General features: G+C 45.6%; 1 protein-coding gene across 2 annotated transcripts in view; it reads left to right on the forward strand.

The window, feature by feature from the left end:
• Positions 1–2,896: 2,896 nt before the first annotated feature.
• The window catches only part of LOC308611134 (transducin-like enhancer protein 1), a 60,475-nt gene continuing 46,787 nt past the window's right edge, over positions 2,897–16,584 (forward strand). For both annotated transcript variants that reach the window (XM_081260035.1, XM_081260034.1), the window contains exons 1-4: positions 2,897–3,369; positions 4,166–4,266; positions 5,706–5,769; positions 5,884–5,928. In XM_081260035.1, coding sequence (XP_081116161.1) covers positions 3,346–3,369; positions 4,166–4,266; positions 5,706–5,769; positions 5,884–5,928 — 234 coding nt within the window. In that variant the 5' untranslated portion in view covers positions 2,897–3,345. The remainder of the gene's footprint in view (positions 3,370–4,165; positions 4,267–5,705; positions 5,770–5,883; positions 5,929–16,584) is intronic.

Here is a 16,584-nt window from a genome sequence, read left to right on the forward strand (position 1 = left end):
ATCACCAAGTTTAACCAAGAAAAGGGGCAGTGCTTTCTTCCTGTTCATTTCTCATGTCAGCAAAATGAATAATAGAACCCCTCCCTTACCCCACTTAGTGAGCCACAATGCTGAACTTGTTTGAGAATTACTGTGGTGTTGTACAGACTGGCTAAAATCACTCCTCTAATTTTCCATTTATATTGATATTTGGGATTGATCCAATTATAGGCAAATCAATATCATACATATTTAAGAACTCCATCAGTGAAATGTATTATCTAAAATGATTCTTTTAATATTTCAAGAAAAAGATCTCTGTAAAAGCAAATCTTTGAATAAATTGTATTTCTGTTTAAATAAATGCGTTTCCGTAACTCTCTTGAAAGTAAAATAATGGTAACACGGAGGCCATTAACACCAAAAACTTAAGTATGTTCCAACATAAGATGAATGCTTGCCAAAGATGTGTCTTTCTCATAGAAGAATTCACCACCATCTGGCTAAAACAGCATTATTCACGTACCAATCATGTGGAAATAGCTCAACTGAACTGCTCTTTAAACTCAAGTATAAATGCGGCAATATTGAAGGTTTTCTGTGGGATGTACTTAGAAAAACAGACAAAACTGGAGATCGACGCAGTATGCCCTGTTTATTTAAAATCCTTTTTAAAGTCAAGTTCCACCTCATCAGAATTTTTTCCACGTCCTTTACCCAACGCTTCCCATTTAGCTCCTTACACATTTCTGCCGGGGCCGGGGGGGGGGGTGTACCACCCGAACTATGGGGATGGGGTGGGCAGGACAGGTTTTTCAGGTCTCAGTGTTGTTTATCCCATTGTCTCCCTTTGTTTCTAGTAATTGGAAACAGACTGGTGGTCATGTTGCTGAGAGGCCCCTAAAACTCTCAGCAGCCCTCTACTTCCCAACACAACGAAATCAGGACTATCAAGAGAAGGACCCGAGATTTCGCGCCGCGGGCAAAACAACGCATCTGTGACTGGGACGCGTGTGCCTTACCCTGGCAGCACCGCGGGTATCCTTCCCGCCAAACCAAGTCAGGCCAATCTTTTTGCAAAGTGGTTTGAAATACTCCAATAAAAACCAATTCCTACCACTTTGGGTGCAAAAGGGGGCGTGGGCATCAGAAGCCTAGTCTTAAGCCGCTGGTGTACGTACGCCAGCCAATAAGTTGCCCATTTATGCATTTTCCACGAAGTGCACAGTCCACTCCTCGTGAGTCCGAGAAAAGGCAGCTCAAGGAAAAACAATCCTCAGAGAAATTTTTGAATGTGACCTCACTTTCAAGAGTAGCATCAAACAAGGGGCCAGCTTCGAAAGAGGCGTTGGGCTCGAACCAGCAAAAAGCACCCATTCTCCCTCATTAGAAACTCCGCGGTTAGTCTCTGAGTTACTTTCACTGAGATCTGAGGATTTTCGTTAAAGGGAAAGTGAACAAGTGGCAGGAGTTTTGCACACTCGAGCCCCCAGGTTCCGCGGATGCACAGTCGCGGGTCCCTCCCGCTCGCGCGCTCCCGCGCGCTCCCTCGGCTGCCCCACGTTACTTTGACTGACAGCCCAGCCCCGCCACTCTCCTTCTCACCGACCTTCCCATCTACAGTGTCGATCTCCGCGTCTCGCCGCTTCCCATTGGCTGGTTTCGGCGTCCCGCGGCTCCTCCAGGAACAGTTCCTCACCGAGCCCGGGAGGACGCGGCTGGTGGAGGAGGGGTGGGGGTGGATGGGAGGGGAGACGGGGGAGATGGCGGAGATGGAAGCGAGCGGGGTGGGAGAGGAGGGGGGGAGGGGGAGACAGTCCGTTCGGTGCCGCGCTGCCATAGGCTCTGAGGAGACGTTGCGTCAGCACCCCACGTTGGGCGCGGCGCACGCGATTGGCTGACGCGGGCCTTCCCGCTCCCCCCGACCCGAGCGGGCCCACGTCCCCCGCCGGCTCAGCGCTCGCGCCCCCCGCCCGCGCGGGGCTGGGCGGGGCCGGCGCTGGTTAGCTCCAGAGAGTGAAACCGCGTGTTAATGTAACCGGCGCGAGAGGCGCGGGCGGCGGCGGCGGCGGCGGCGGCGGCGGCGGCGGCGGCGGCGGCGGCGGCGGCGGCGGCGGCGGCGGCGGCGGGTACCCTGTGCCCCGCGTCCCCGAGGCAGCCGACTGTTCCACCCCCACCTTCGCACGGCCGGGCGGGACCCGCGCCACCAACCCGGACCTCCGGTGTCCCTCGGCGACTTAACCCCCGCCGCAAATACTCCGGACTCGCCCGCGGAGTTTGCCCGCCGGGGAGGGAGGCCGAGCGGTGGAGAGCACTCTTGGGCTTTTCCCCACCATCTCGGATGTCGTTCCCCGCGTCGTGAGAGAACTTTGCAGCGAGCTGGAGCGCCCTTTGCGGAGAGGCGGACGAAGAGAAGGAAAGAAAGGGGGTCTATAGAGAGGCTCGGAGGAAAGGTCCGGAGCGGTCGCGCCGGCCGTGCAGGACGAGTGCGCGCGGGCCGCGGCGCCCGGATGCGCCCAGGGCTCGAGGAGCAGCGAGCGGCTGCGGGACTGCCCTCCGCGGAGTAGCCCAGGAGGGTTAGGAGGGTTTGTTTAACCGCGGAGAACACCGAGAGCCGGCCGCACTGGGCGTGCCAAGCTGCCTCCCGGCGCGCCCTCCTCACTTTCTCCGCCTCATCGTCATCCCGCGCTCCTCGGCTCGGGTTAAGGCTGCGGAGCGCCGGGCGCGGAGCCTCTGCTGCGGCCGGGACCTCGCACCCCGCCGCCTCCAGGGAGCCCGCGGGTGCCTGGTTGTGGGCGCTGCCTGGACCCGCGGGGGTCAGGCCTGTACACCGTCACGTTTGTTTGTGTGGGGTTAGCCCGGAGCGCCGCGCCACCTGCAACTCGCCGGCGGCCAGCGCCGCGGGGATAACCCGGAAAATAGGCGGACCCGGAGAATAGCAAAGGCGAGCAGCCCGCCTGGATTTGTTTGCCCGGGACGGGTGCGGCGCACGCGGATCGCCGAGGGGAGCGCGGCGGGAGTCACCGCGCCCCCACCTCCCAGCACGGGAGGCCGAGGGCCGCGGATTGGAGCGTAGCCCCCGCGCCCTCTTCCCGAGTGACGGCGGCGCCCCGCAGGTTTTTGGCGCAGCCGGGCCCGTGTTGCCCCGTGATGTGGCCCTGAGCGCGGGAGCCCGCACCGGCGGGAGCAGGAGCGGCCCGGCGCCGAGTGGCCTGTGCGCCCCGCCGAGCGCGCCTGCGTGCGTGGCCAGCGCGCTACCCGCTTTTGCCTGGCTTCCCGGCTTAATTTTCCTCGGCGAGATTAAAGTTGGAAATTGAGCAGAGAATTGAGTTGCCCAGGAGCAGAGCCGCGGCCGCCGCCAGAGCGATGTTCCCGCAGAGCCGGCACCCGGTGAGGCGCGGTCGGGTGGTTGAGTAGGGAGCAGGGTAGTGGCGGGGGGGGTGGTGGTGGGCGCTATTGCTGTGGGTGAGGAGGTGGGTGGCTGCTGCATTCTGGCGGAGACCCTGGCCTCCAGGGGTGCTAGGCTTGGGAGGTCCCGGGCCCTCCCCTCCTGTGGTGGGGAGTGGACTGAAACTCAATTTCCCCCCTTTGCTCTGGGCTCCCTCCTACTTGACGTCTAGACTGGGCGGGCGGGGCGCTCGGGGAGACTGGGGTTTCTACTGCGGCCACATCCTCTCCCTTCCCCGAGACGAGTAGGGCGGCCCCCCTTTGTTTCTCGTCTCGCCTATTTACATGTCAATGCGGCCCCCGTTCCGGCGCGCCTGGAGGTGGCCCCAGCGACACTGGAAACGAGGAGCGTAAGGGGGTTTTCTCCTCTGGTGCCCGGGGTCATTATCGCCCCGGTGAGGCAGAGGGCGGCGGTGTCGACGACAATCTGGCCAGGTGCTCCCCGGCGGCGGCCGCCGGGGAGCTCCTGTCCCTTCAGCCAGGTGACCCGGGCGCGCTTACCGGGACCCGCCCTGGAGGCTGGAAGAGGCTCCAAGCCTCTTTAGAAGCTTCGGATCTGGGAGGGTCTACCTTTCCTCTCCCCAAAGTGAAGCGCAAACTCGAGTTTGGGGCTCTGTTTTCCGCCACTTCTAACTTTATTTTTTGTTTATGTCCCACCCACTCTTTTGTTCTCTGACTTACTTCTCTATCCAACCGCCCTCATATCCGTCCCTCGGTCCCCCTCGCTGGTCGTCCCTAGACGCCGCACCAGGCTGCAGGCCAGCCCTTCAAGTTCACTATCCCGGAGTCCCTGGACCGGATTAAAGAGGAATTTCAGTTCCTGCAGGCGCAGTATCACAGGTGCGTGTCCGGCCGCGCCCGGTGAGCGGTCGCCCCGGCAGCTCCGTGCCCCTGGTGGCGGCGGCGGCTGTACTTAGTACTTGCGTCCAGGCGGTGGCATGTGGAGTCGCAGTTAAGACCTGTCATTCACGTTACCCCCTTTCCCGGCTCTTCCCGGGCCGCCTCTCCTCTTGTCTCCACCTCCTCCCATTGTTTCCCTTTTGCCCGTTGGTTGCTGTTCCAGGGAGCCTTTTTTTCGTGTATTTAGGAGTTGCATGAGAACTGTCAATATTTGCACTTCATTTATTTATTTTGCAACAGGCTGAGCTGAAACCTTGGTTCAGTCGATGCCCCAGCTCAGGAGTACAGGTTCAGGGAGGCAAAGCGGGTGTTGAAATCACTGTTGGCCATACTAGAATTGAGTTCTTTGAGGCAAAGTCCATTATGGAGGGTAGATGCTTTCAGCTGTGCCCATCATTAGCGGTGGTGAGGGGGGCGGTGGGGTGGATGTGTGTAGAGGGAAGCCCACCTGCTTTGGCTTCATTCTGGATTGGTTTGGGTAGGACAGGGCTTGGAGTCACATTTATAGCCATCTCAGCTTTAGCGTCTTCATCTAATGAGAGCTGCTTCAGAAAATTTATAAATGTAAATTATTTGTAAAGCACCCTGTCCATAGTGGACTTGCTAGAAATGTTAGTTTCTTCCCGCTTCTATTAAGTTTTAGCTGATTAGAGTGAAGAAATAACTGTGTAATGACAGTTTTTATTTTTGTCACACTTGAAAAACACAGATGCTTGGGTGTGAATTTTCTTATTTTGCAGAGGCTTTGTGATTATTGGCCTTTTGTCTACTTGAAGATAATCTCTAGAGCTTGAAGCATACCTGCCTACTCTATGTTTACCAAGCAGGGAAGACTTCAACCTACTTAATTGCAGAAGCTATGTAACACGTTTCGGCAGGGAATTAAAAAACAAAGGTTTTAAAAGGGACCAACAATTGTAGAAGTAACTTTACAGGTACAGTTTTCAAACCTAGAGACTATTTGAGTTGGCAGAGATGGCCTATGCCTGAGACTGAAGGTTGTGCAAAGGCCAGGTTTTGGTGAAGTCCAGGGAAGCAAACTCTGATGCAGGGAAGCAAGTACGAGTGAACAGATGACCAGGAGGAGAAATCAGTCTTCTGAGTAGATCAGAGGTTTTGAAAGATTTTTTTCATTCTTGGCATGAGACCAGGTCTGTACCAAGAAGGAAAAGAATAGTTGCTGAGTGGATACCTTGTACTGTTCATCGTATTCCTTTTTTCCCTATTAAATGCAAGGACAAAGCTTTTGGGTGTTTACCTAGATAGTTTATGGTTTTTCCAAATTGGTCTGTGTTTTTACTTGAAGTGCAAATATGTGAGGCAGATGTTAAAACAAGTGACATAATGTTTACATTAAGTTGCCTGTTTTGTTTTCGTAGCCTTAAATTGGAATGTGAGAAACTGGCAAGTGAAAAGACAGAAATGCAGAGGCACTATGTGATGGTAGGTATCAAAGATTAGGCTTTTTTTCCTTTTCACGTAATATTAACAAATATGGGTTCTCGGCATTACAAAATGTGAGTTAATGAAATACTTGGTTCTTTTTTCTTTTTACAGTATTATGAAGTGTCATATGGATTAAACATAGAAATGCATAAACAGGTAAGCTTTAGCAAAATCTCGAAATGAGAAGTAAGTCATGATTTTATTATACTGGCTTTGTCCTCAGGAGTGGGGGGCGGATTTGTATGGCATTTTTCAGCCTTGGTTTCCCTTCCTGCAAATTGGTGGCAGTATTCTGCAGCAGGAGCTGCTTCTTGACAATTATAGAATGTTTAAGTTACTGGGTGAGAGGTACTTTGGAAGTGTAAACTAGCCTGTTTATAGGCAGGTAGGAATTGAGGCTCTGACTTGACTTTTCTGCCTGGATACCTTTATTTTCCTCTTGAAAGATCTGGGTATCCTGTAGAGTTCTGAAGTTCATAATAGCTAATGTTTTTATGCTGATTTGGAAAGAAGTGTGAATCTCTGTGGGAAAGAAGGGTATTCGGGAGTGTCCTTGTTCGGGTTAAACAAGGAATATGACTAACTATGGAGTTCTCCCTATGCTTTGGGGCTACAGAAAGTGACACTCAGGATCAGTGGCTTATTAGCAAACCTCTTTTTGAAAAATGTCTCAGTTGATGCAGGTTTGGAGGTGAAAAAAGCATCCTTTTATGACCACAGCATATGTTGGGCGTTGCTTCAGTCCTAGTGGTTTTAAAAGCATGAAAAGATTACTGACTGGAAAGCTCGAGAGCTATGACTACGAGTTTGCAAGTTCCCATAAAATTCACACTTATGGCTACTATAATGGTGTATAAAAAGAATATTGAGCGGGAACAAGGCACTAAGGATCTCATAAGAGAAGAAAAGCTAAATGATTGCTCAGCCCAAAGGACCCTCGATTGAGTAGTCATTGTCTGCCAAAGAAAGCATTAATGGCAGGGTGTAAGTATTTTGGAGATATGCTGACATTCACTTTTTCATCAAGACTCTGGTACAATAAGTCTTCTAGAAATCGATTGCCTCTTAAAAAATTATCATCAGATGAAGTTGCACAGTTGGACACATTTCAAAGTGCAACAATACAATTCTTACTTGATGTATATGTGCTATTTCATCTCAAACCCTTGTTTCATTAAATTAAAGAGCATGGCTGACCGGCGGGGGGCACGTGCCGGTGGAGAAATTGATTAGTTCAGCCTTCAGATCTCCCTTATATTCAAAGACTTTCATTAAGCAAGTGTGTTTCAGAGTTGAATTCTGCTTTTGTAACTCTGCGCTCTTTGATTTTTAATTCATCATAGATTTCATAATGTTAATTTATCGTCATGTACCTTAGATCTGTTCTCAGTTATCTGTTTGGAAGGAGATAGTTAAGTTTAGGGCCTTTCATTAACAATGTAATTGGGCCTTTAAAAGTGCTGATTTTATTCTGATTTGCGAAGTTGGTAGCCTAGTTTATGTTGGGTTTGTGCCTTTGTTTCTGTGTGCTTAAATGGCTAGTGCCTGATTGAGGCAATTGTAACTTGTTGATAGTAATTAAGCTAGAAGATATATGATGATTTAAATTAATTACGCAAATAGACTTGGTCAAGGAGTTCTAACGTGCCACTTTTTTTTTTTTAAGTTACCCTAAAGGCACATTTTTTCCCCCAACAAATATTCTGGAAGGGTAAGAGGAGATTGAGCTTTCTCTTAAACTCATGAACTCAAAGGATTTAATAACCTCACCGACTCCATACAAGGGAATGCCACCTCTATGTGATGTGTGCTGGTGCTGGATTTATTGGGGGAGCTACAGGAGGTGTGAAATTCTTCTGGGTTCCTGTAGGTTGCTTGGTGGAGTGACCTCTTCTTTATCGCATAGGAAGAAGGAAGAAGGGGCGAGGAGGGTCAGGAACCCCATGGTGTGGAAATAGTTTTCTAATGAGTTTCTGTATTCCATCGGGCATTTGTGGGTATATATCGTCTGTCCATGAGCCAGTGTGCATTAATAATATGCTTAGTAATTTGAAAGATGTGAAAAGCTGAGAGACGCTGTGTTCTTCATAGTAGGATATTAAGCCCCCTGAAATTTAGTTTATATTGTAAATGCTGACAGACCCTTAACTAGAGTGGTATGCAGAACAGTGCTGTAATTGTAATTCAGTTTATAGTGGCCTTACATTTGAAAAACATGCTTCTGAATGTCACACATTAATAATAAGTTCTGAGGAGGCATTTGGTGCAGCTAGTAATCATAATTCTTACTAAAACTGGTGACGTCTGGCCCCCAGGGTGTAGCCAGGCTCAAACTGATGCTTTTTGCCGCCTGATCACCAGCATGGCCTAAGTGCTCATTATATTGTAGAGAGGGCCTTTGGAGCTCTCATTAGATTTGACAGGAATTCTCTCTAGGGGGAAACTGGGCATTAGTGAGACTCCTGACAGGCTGAAATTAGTCCTGCTTTATGGCTTATAACCAAATGCTAGCAAGGCATCATCAGGGGACAAAAAATTGTCATTTCTGACAACATCTTTGTTACTGAAAAAATGCAGTGATGGGGAAACTTTCCGCGGAGAGAGCTTTAATGTTGTTAAGATTTGTCTCCAGTGTGATGACCGCTCTCCTCCCCACCTTTCAGCGGCTTTGTTGGAGGAGTGAGTTTGAGAGGTTTCAGTGTCAAATCTCACCACCGACTTCTCCGTGTGGAAGTTTTAAAGTGGAAGTGCATCCAAATCAAGAATGGTATAATTGTGGTTTCCTTACTTGGTTTGGTGCCCGCAGTCTGTGTTTATGTTGTGTCAACACTTCCTGATAAGCCTTCCCCTCACTTCCTCTGCTTCTATTTGTGGCTGGTTACCGAAAAGTCAACGAAATCAGGATGGTCATGGATATTTAAATCTTTAATTGTAGCATGAAGACAAAAATATTTTTCCTTTGAGCCTTTTATAGATTCCTGCCTGTCCTCTTTTCAGGTAGGTCGTGTAAACTCTAGATATCTCTATACAGAGAGGTGGAGACTTTTCATGAAAGATGGAGCAATTCTGATACCACCAGTGTTAGGGTACATGAAAAAGTAGCAGGTTAACATGAGTCTAATTGCGTTTGAGGGCTGTGCCTAGTGTGTTTGGCAGTGTGATATTGAAAGTTTTTTTTCTGTCATGTGGAGTGGTATTACCTCCTTTGATATTTTGGGGAATAAGATGCACTGTAAGTACTTATATAAGCCTGATTTATCCCACTTGTATACCTTTTCAGCACACTGATGAAGCCGTGCCATGAGTTGTCATTGGTGGCAACTTTGTATAGCACTTAGTTTTCAAAAGCGATTTGCCTCATCCTGTGAAGTAGATTGGGTGGTAGGTGTTAGATTGGGTAGGTGTTTTGCTCTGCCTGCAACTTTGGGTGCGTGCTCAGAGTCTGGGACTTGTCAGGGCCAAGCATCTGTTGAAGCTTGAGTTTGGCTCACCTGGTTCCCAATTCAGCGCTTCTTCCCTGTCTCCCTCCTCCCCCACTGCCACTGGAGCATGAGGCCAGTGGTGGAATCACCCTTGGGCCTGTGCTTAGCGACCCAAGTCTACCCCACTGCGTGCGTGTTCTCAGTGTTTGTCTGTTTTGATCAGCTTCATCATTTGTGAGACACCTTGGGGTGAGCCTCACGTTCTAAAAATTAGGAAAATCAGCATTACTGACTGGTCTGTGGGGACCACAGCTGTGGGTAGGTAGGAAGTTGTAACCAACTGAGCAGTACTGTCCGCAGGTTAAAATGGGTCGAAGAACCAAAGAAAATTTGAAATGTGTTATCGGGGCTCTGGTTGAGCCCCAGCAATGCGGTGAGTTTGATCATTTACTTTGCCTCTCTGTGTCTGTGTTCTTCTGAAGGCAGGCAGTGAGTGCTTAGGGCTCTCGGGTGGTGGAAGAATTTAAAAATAAATGAAAGGACTAGCTCTGAAAGGAAAGTATTCTGCAATCCTGATTGTGGGGTGGGGAAGGAGAGGAGAAAGAGAAAAACAACCAGACGAGAGCTGAACATTTCCAAACTCTGTGTGATAGTTCAGCAAGCACAGTGTCTCAGACCATATAAATTTTGGAGTGAAACTGCTTTCACAGTTTTGATGTGTGCTTTAAAGTTTCTCTTTAGAAAGAAATTGTTCTTTAGTAGTGTTTTAAAAGTGTTAAGGTGGAACTGTTAGGGATTCACCTGTGGGTTAATTCCTTAGATGTGACTCTTACAATTTGTGCCTTTTACCTTTCTTCCTGTTTTTAAACCATTGGGTTTTCGGTCTGCAGCTTCTCATTTTGAGATTTTTTTTTTAAGTCAGTATCTCAGAATGGCACTGACCAGCTGGAGTATAGGAACTTAGAGTTAAGCTCCACCTTGTAATACAAAGAAGGTAGCTGTCTTCAAGGTTGGAGTGGTCCCCCACTTGATTTCATTAGCCAGGCCTGTCCTTTACAAGTAGGAGTTAAGAGATAAAGCTCCCTGTGTTAGAACCTAGATTCCGAGGTGCAGGATTAGCCTTTGTTTTTTATTGGCAAGCAGGGCAGATTCTTCACTCCTTAAGCAGCACCCTCCTGACCCCTTCCACAGCTGGGCTAGTTGCAGATTTCTGTCCAGGGCCTGGCCTAGGGTGAGGTGAGTGGGGCCTTTGCCTCTGGCACAGAGTTTAAAGGAGGTGTCAAAAAGTTTAGCACTCAAGGTGAACAGTATTTTTAAAGTTCAAAATTAAAACCAAAAAACCCATGAGGAACAAAATATCAGCATTTTATGTAAGGACAGGATGGGATAGGGTCCGGTGAGGCAAGGGAGGCACGTGTTGGGTCAGAGAACCTCCCTCTCCTCCCCTCCCCTTTGTTCTGCCATCTCCAGAGGGCTGGGCTGGGCTGAGGCCGGAATGTCCCCGCTGATCTCTGGGATCTACCTTGGTGTAAGATAGAGTGGGTTAAAGTCACTTATTTAGGGACTTCAGTTAGTGACTGGGTGAGTCATTAACAAGTTGCCTGGCCCTGGTTTTCCACTCTGTAAAAAGGGTTAGACTAGGCAGGCCCTAAAGTAGGGCTCCTCTCACCAGAGGGGACTCATTCCTCCAGAGGCATGAGACCCCACCAGGCTTCGGAACCTGTATATTGCCTATGGCCAGGGAAAGAGTAAGTGAGTTTGAAAATATGTCAGTAGAAACTTTGCAAACTGAAATGCAAAGAGAAAAAGAATTTTTTAAAAAAACTTTAACTCAGAATATCCAAGAACTGTGAGACAGTTTCAAAATGTGTAATATGCATGTAATTGAAATACCAAAAGGAGAAGAAAGAGAGAATAAGAAATATTTGAAGAAATAACAGCCCAGGATTTTCCAAAATTAATGACGGATTAACCATAGATTGTGGGAGCTCAGAGAACACCAAGCATATAAATACGAAGAACGTCTATACCTGGACATATTTTATTAAAACTGTAGGAAGCTGAAAGATAAAATCTTGAAAGAATACAGAAGAAAGTAATATCCTACCTCTAAAGGAATAAGGATAAGAATTATGGGCTTATCACAAACCATGCAAGCAAGAAGAGAATTGAGTGAAATATTGAAAGTGTTGCAAGAAAAAAAAATCACCCTAGAACTTTGTGTCTAGTGAAATTATCCTTCAAAAGTGAAGGAGAAATAAAAACTTTCTCAAACAAAAGCTGAGATACTCATCAGCAGCGGATTTGCCCTGGAATAAATGTTAAAAAAGTTCTTCAAGGAGAAGGAAAAGGACAACTCAGATCTACATAAAGGAAGGGAAAAGAAGGAATAAATGAAGGTAAAACAAAACTTTTCTTTTTCTTTTTTTTTAAGGTTTTCAAAATAACATTTATTTCTTAAAAGTTAACATGTGCATAATAGGAAACCAAAGAACACAAGAAGCAAAAAACAAAGTCATCCGTCATCACAAGCAGTTTACCATCTGATGCATCCTTCTAGGTCTTGTTTGTGTATTTAAACACAAGTAAGCATCCATTTTTATGTAATTAAGATCATACAGTTATGTATCATGCTTTTTCACACATCATGAATATTTATCATTTCAAAGTCCCAAAGCTATGAGTATTTTGATAACCAAAAATACACTACACCAACTCAATCTGGAAGGAAAAAAAATGTAATCCTTTCTTGGCGACAAAAGCTTCAGAAAAGACAAAAATCGCAACAGGCCTCTAGATAAAGATTTTGGCAGAGTTATGATTAAAATACTACATTCCCTTAAAGTTCAATTAAAAATGAGACATAAAGCAACACAGTACCCAAAGTATAATGCTTTTAAGAGGATTCATTATCTGATCTAAACTATTAAAGTATTAGCAAGGAGGTATGTTTCCACTGAATTACTTAACAATGTATTCCTATAGTACAGCTAAGAGATGCACACACATCAATGGTTATCATCAAAATATAAAAAGGAACACATCCACATACTTCCCTCCCTTTTATACTTCCTTCTGCCCCTCTGCTGCCAACCTAATGAACAAGTCCTGGTGTACATTTCTCAGATGGTTTAACAATTCCATGTGCAAGATGCTACTTTTTTTTACCAATTATAACAAAGATATTTACAAATTGGTTAATTCACTAGCTCTGCTTTTTATCATACATTGTCACCTCAGGACTCCTAAAAAGCCTAGATGCTGCAAAATAATGAATGAACCTTGTCCATAATAAGCATTGGTACTTTACAAAAATGCACATTTAGACCTATGGTTATAACCTAAAACTGTCTTCTAGATATGAAGATATTAGCTAAGAGCCCTTCCCTTCACCCTTCCTCTTACCCCTCCCCCAGCATATCAGCGACTAAGTACAGGACTATATCTAGCTCCAAGAGGTGGATTAACATAGACGCTCCCAGAAGACACAGCCCTTCCTAAAAACCAACAAAAGGGCATTTATTAAGGGGTTATCTTACTACCTCTACTTTTAATATACCTTGGGCATTAGGACTTGCTTATTCTTTAATACACAGCAATATTATCTAAAACACACAAATAGAACAATGGTTACACAATCTGAACTTGTCTAAAGACTCATGGGCACAGATCCCTTCTCTGTACTTCCTTCCCTGTCCGCTCCCCGCCTCCCCACCACCCAGTGAATAGTCACCTTACTCTCCAAGACTCAAGTTTAACAATTTCCACTCCCCCAATACAACCATTCCTATGAATTAACAGAAAAAAAATACTTAAAAGGTCTTACTTTTAGCTATTTTCAACATATGTTGTGCACTTTTACACGTCTAGAAAGATTAGATGTTTCAAATACAGATTTAAGTTTGTCCACTATGTATACATGTAGTAGCACTGAAGAAACTGCACACAAAGGCTATAGTCACAAAGTGTCTCCTAAACAGGAACACTCTGGCCTAGAAGCTTCCCCTTCTCATCTCTGTCAACCCAGTGGACAAGAATAATAAGCATCTGTAATGCTTAGAGGGGATTTTAACAATTTTACTTCCTCCAGTTGTTTTCAGAAGTCTTTCCAATGAATTTTAACACAAAGAGTACACAATGTAGTTATCAGCTATTTTTGTCATACGCTGGCAACCTCTTTAACGCCCAGGAAGATGAGACGTTGTAAATTTGGACCCTCTGTCCCTTATGTACATTATGTACACAGCCAAGTAAAACAAAACGCAGAGACACACCAGACAATGGTTAGTCTTGGTATAAAGCCCTTTACACTTTCTTCTTTCTCCCTGAACCAGCACAAATAAAATAATGTGTACTGCTCAGAGAGGTGGTTTGATCATTTTGATCACTCCATTTCTAAAAGACAGTATTTCATATGAATTTTAACAAAAGGATATATCTACAAAACATGTTACTTCACTACCTCTACTTTTAACATACTTTGTGCACTTCTAAACATCTAGAAAGACTAGATGTTTCAAATAAGGACTTAAGTTTGTCCACTGTATACACAGTAGTGTTGAATAAACTGCACACATGTAACAATGGTTAGATCTGAAAGTGTCTTCTACATAGGAACATTCTAATCTAGAACACTTCGTTTCTCCCAGTACCTCCTTTCTGCCATCCATCCAACATTGGGCAAGTACAGGCACAGGTGTCACTTAGATGTGATTTACAATTTCACTTCTAAAGGCCCTTTTCAGAAGACAGCCTTTCCATGAATTTTAACACAAAGTGTACAAAATGTGTTAGTTTACTAACTCTACTTTTGTCATACATTGGCAACCTCTTTAATATCTAGAGACTAGATATTATAAAATTGGGACCCACTGGTCCAGTATATACAAAATATATACAGTAAAGTTAAACAAAATGCATGTAACATATAAAGCAATGGATAAGTTGTAATGTTCTAGTACCTGCTAGCAAAACATCTTTTGCAATCTTCCCTCTCCCCTCCCTAAACCCAATGAACAAGCACAGAGTATACCATTCAGAGAGGAGGTTTAACAATTCCATTTCCAAAGACAGTATTTCCCATCAGTTTTTAAAAGCTATTTACAAGAAGCATTATTCTACTAAAACTACTTTTAAATACATCAAGCACTTCTAAACATCTAGAAAGAACAGATATTTCATATAAGAACTTACTTGTCCACTATGTACACAGCACTGTTAAATAAAATTGCACACATGTAACAATGGTTATAATCTGAGGTATCTTCTAAATATGACCATTTTGGCCTGAACCATTTCCTCCCTCACTTCCTTCTCTCCACCGCCAATCCAGTGGACAAGTACGTGCATGTGTAATGCTTAGAGGTGGTTGAACAAATTCATATCCAAAAGTCATTTACAGAAGACAAGCATTCCTATGAATTTCAATAAAGTATACAAAATGTGCTAATTTTACTACTTTGTCATACACTGGCAACCCCTTTAACATCTAGAGACTAGATGTTGCAAAACTAGGACTCAATTTGTCCATTATACACACTATATACACAGGAAAACAAAATGAACATACAATAAATGGTTTTGTCTGAAAATGTCCAGGTATGAACACACTAGCATATTACCTTTTGCAATTCTTTCCTTCCCTCCTCCAAACCACTGAACAAGTATAGACAATAGTATACTGCTCAGAGAGGTGGTTTAACATTTAACATTCCCAAAGACAGTACTTCCTGTGAATTTTAGCAAAAAGATATTTACAAAGTGATATTTTACTACCTCTACATTTAACATACGTTGGGCACTTCTTCTAAACATCTAGATGGACTAGATGTTTCAAATAAGGACTTAATTTGTCCACTATATACAGAGCAGTACTGAATGAACTTCACACATGTAACAGTTATAATCTGAGAGTGTCTTCAAAATACCAGCATTCTAGCCATTCTAAGACCAACCCCCTTCTCTCTCTCCCCCCTCCACCAACCCAGAGGGCTATCATGCTCAAATTTTCAGAAGACAATCTTTCCTAGAAATTTTAACACAAAATGTACAAAATGTATTATTTACTAACTCTATTTTTGTCATACACTGGCAACCTCTTTAACATCTAGAAAGACTAGGTGTTGTAAATTAGGACTCATTTGTCCATTATATACACTATATACACAGCAAAGTGAAACAAAATGCAGGAACATAAAAAAAGACAATGGTTAATCTTGCCTCACTATAAACACACTGGCACAGAGCTCTTTGCACTTCCTTCTCCTCCCCCCGACCTTGAACCAGTGCACAAACAAACACAGTGCATACTGCCTACTGTTCAAAAAGGTGGTTTGGTCACCCGTCCCCCCCAAAACAACATTTCATACGAATTTTAACAAAAAGATATTTACAAAATGTCCCTTTACTACCTCTACTTTGAACATATATCAGGCACTTTAGAACATCTAGAAAGACTAGATATTTCAAAAAAGTACTTATTGTCAACTACATATACAGTAGTAAGGAGTCAAATGCACACACAAAACAATGATTCTAATATGCAAATGTCTTCTAACTGTGACCAGTCTGGCACAGAACCTTCTTTTCTTCCTCCTCAACATCTTGCATTCCATGTCCTCTAACCCACTGAACAAACGTGGACCTCTGTGGCTCCTGATGTCGCCTCTAGAGGTGGTCAAACAACACCATTTCGAAAAGTCATTTCCAGAAGACATTTCTTTTCTACGGTTTTTTTTAAAGAAACAAATGGGCATTTACAAGACATGTGACTTTAACTCAATCGTACGTCGGCAACCTCTTCACATCTAGGCCTATATGTAGCGAAAAGTTTTCTTTCGAAAGGTTGGGGGGAAAGTTGAGAGCAGCTTTTTCATATTATATACACAGGCCTTCTATAAACGGCCAGTAAATCTTCCCAAAGGGTGGCTGGCACTTCCTATTGGCCGCATGTGGTACGTTATTCTACCATTTCTATCTTCCGACATCGAGGTCTTGGTAGAACGACGACCAACCGCCCGATGACCCGCGAACGTTCCACCCGTCGTCGACCGGGGCTCCGCTCACCTTCCGGGCCCGTTAAGGCCTTTGTCCGTCGTTGTCCGGACGAGGTGAGGTCTCGTCCAACTGGGGCAGAGAGGTCACCTCAGGTCCCGGATCCGCGCGGGCTCCAAGGCCTAAGGGTGGCTGAGCTGGCGCCCACGTAGACCCCCCTTCCCGGGCCCTCGAGGCTCTAACGGCCCTCCGCGGCGTTCCAGTGGCCGCCATTCTTCTCACCTTGCCACGCCCGACGCCCAAAGGCGCCACGTCCTCGGTGGCCTGCCGGGGGCGTCGCCTAACCCCTGCAGCGTGGGGTCAAGAGACCAGCGGTGAGCGGGATCTGGGCTCCGAG

The sequence above is a fragment of the Mesoplodon bidens genome, assembly GCF_964165515.1.
Source record: "Mesoplodon bidens genome assembly, contig: HAP1_SCAFFOLD_653, whole genome shotgun sequence".
In the NCBI taxonomy this organism is placed as follows: domain Eukaryota; kingdom Metazoa; phylum Chordata; class Mammalia; order Artiodactyla; family Ziphiidae; genus Mesoplodon; species Mesoplodon bidens.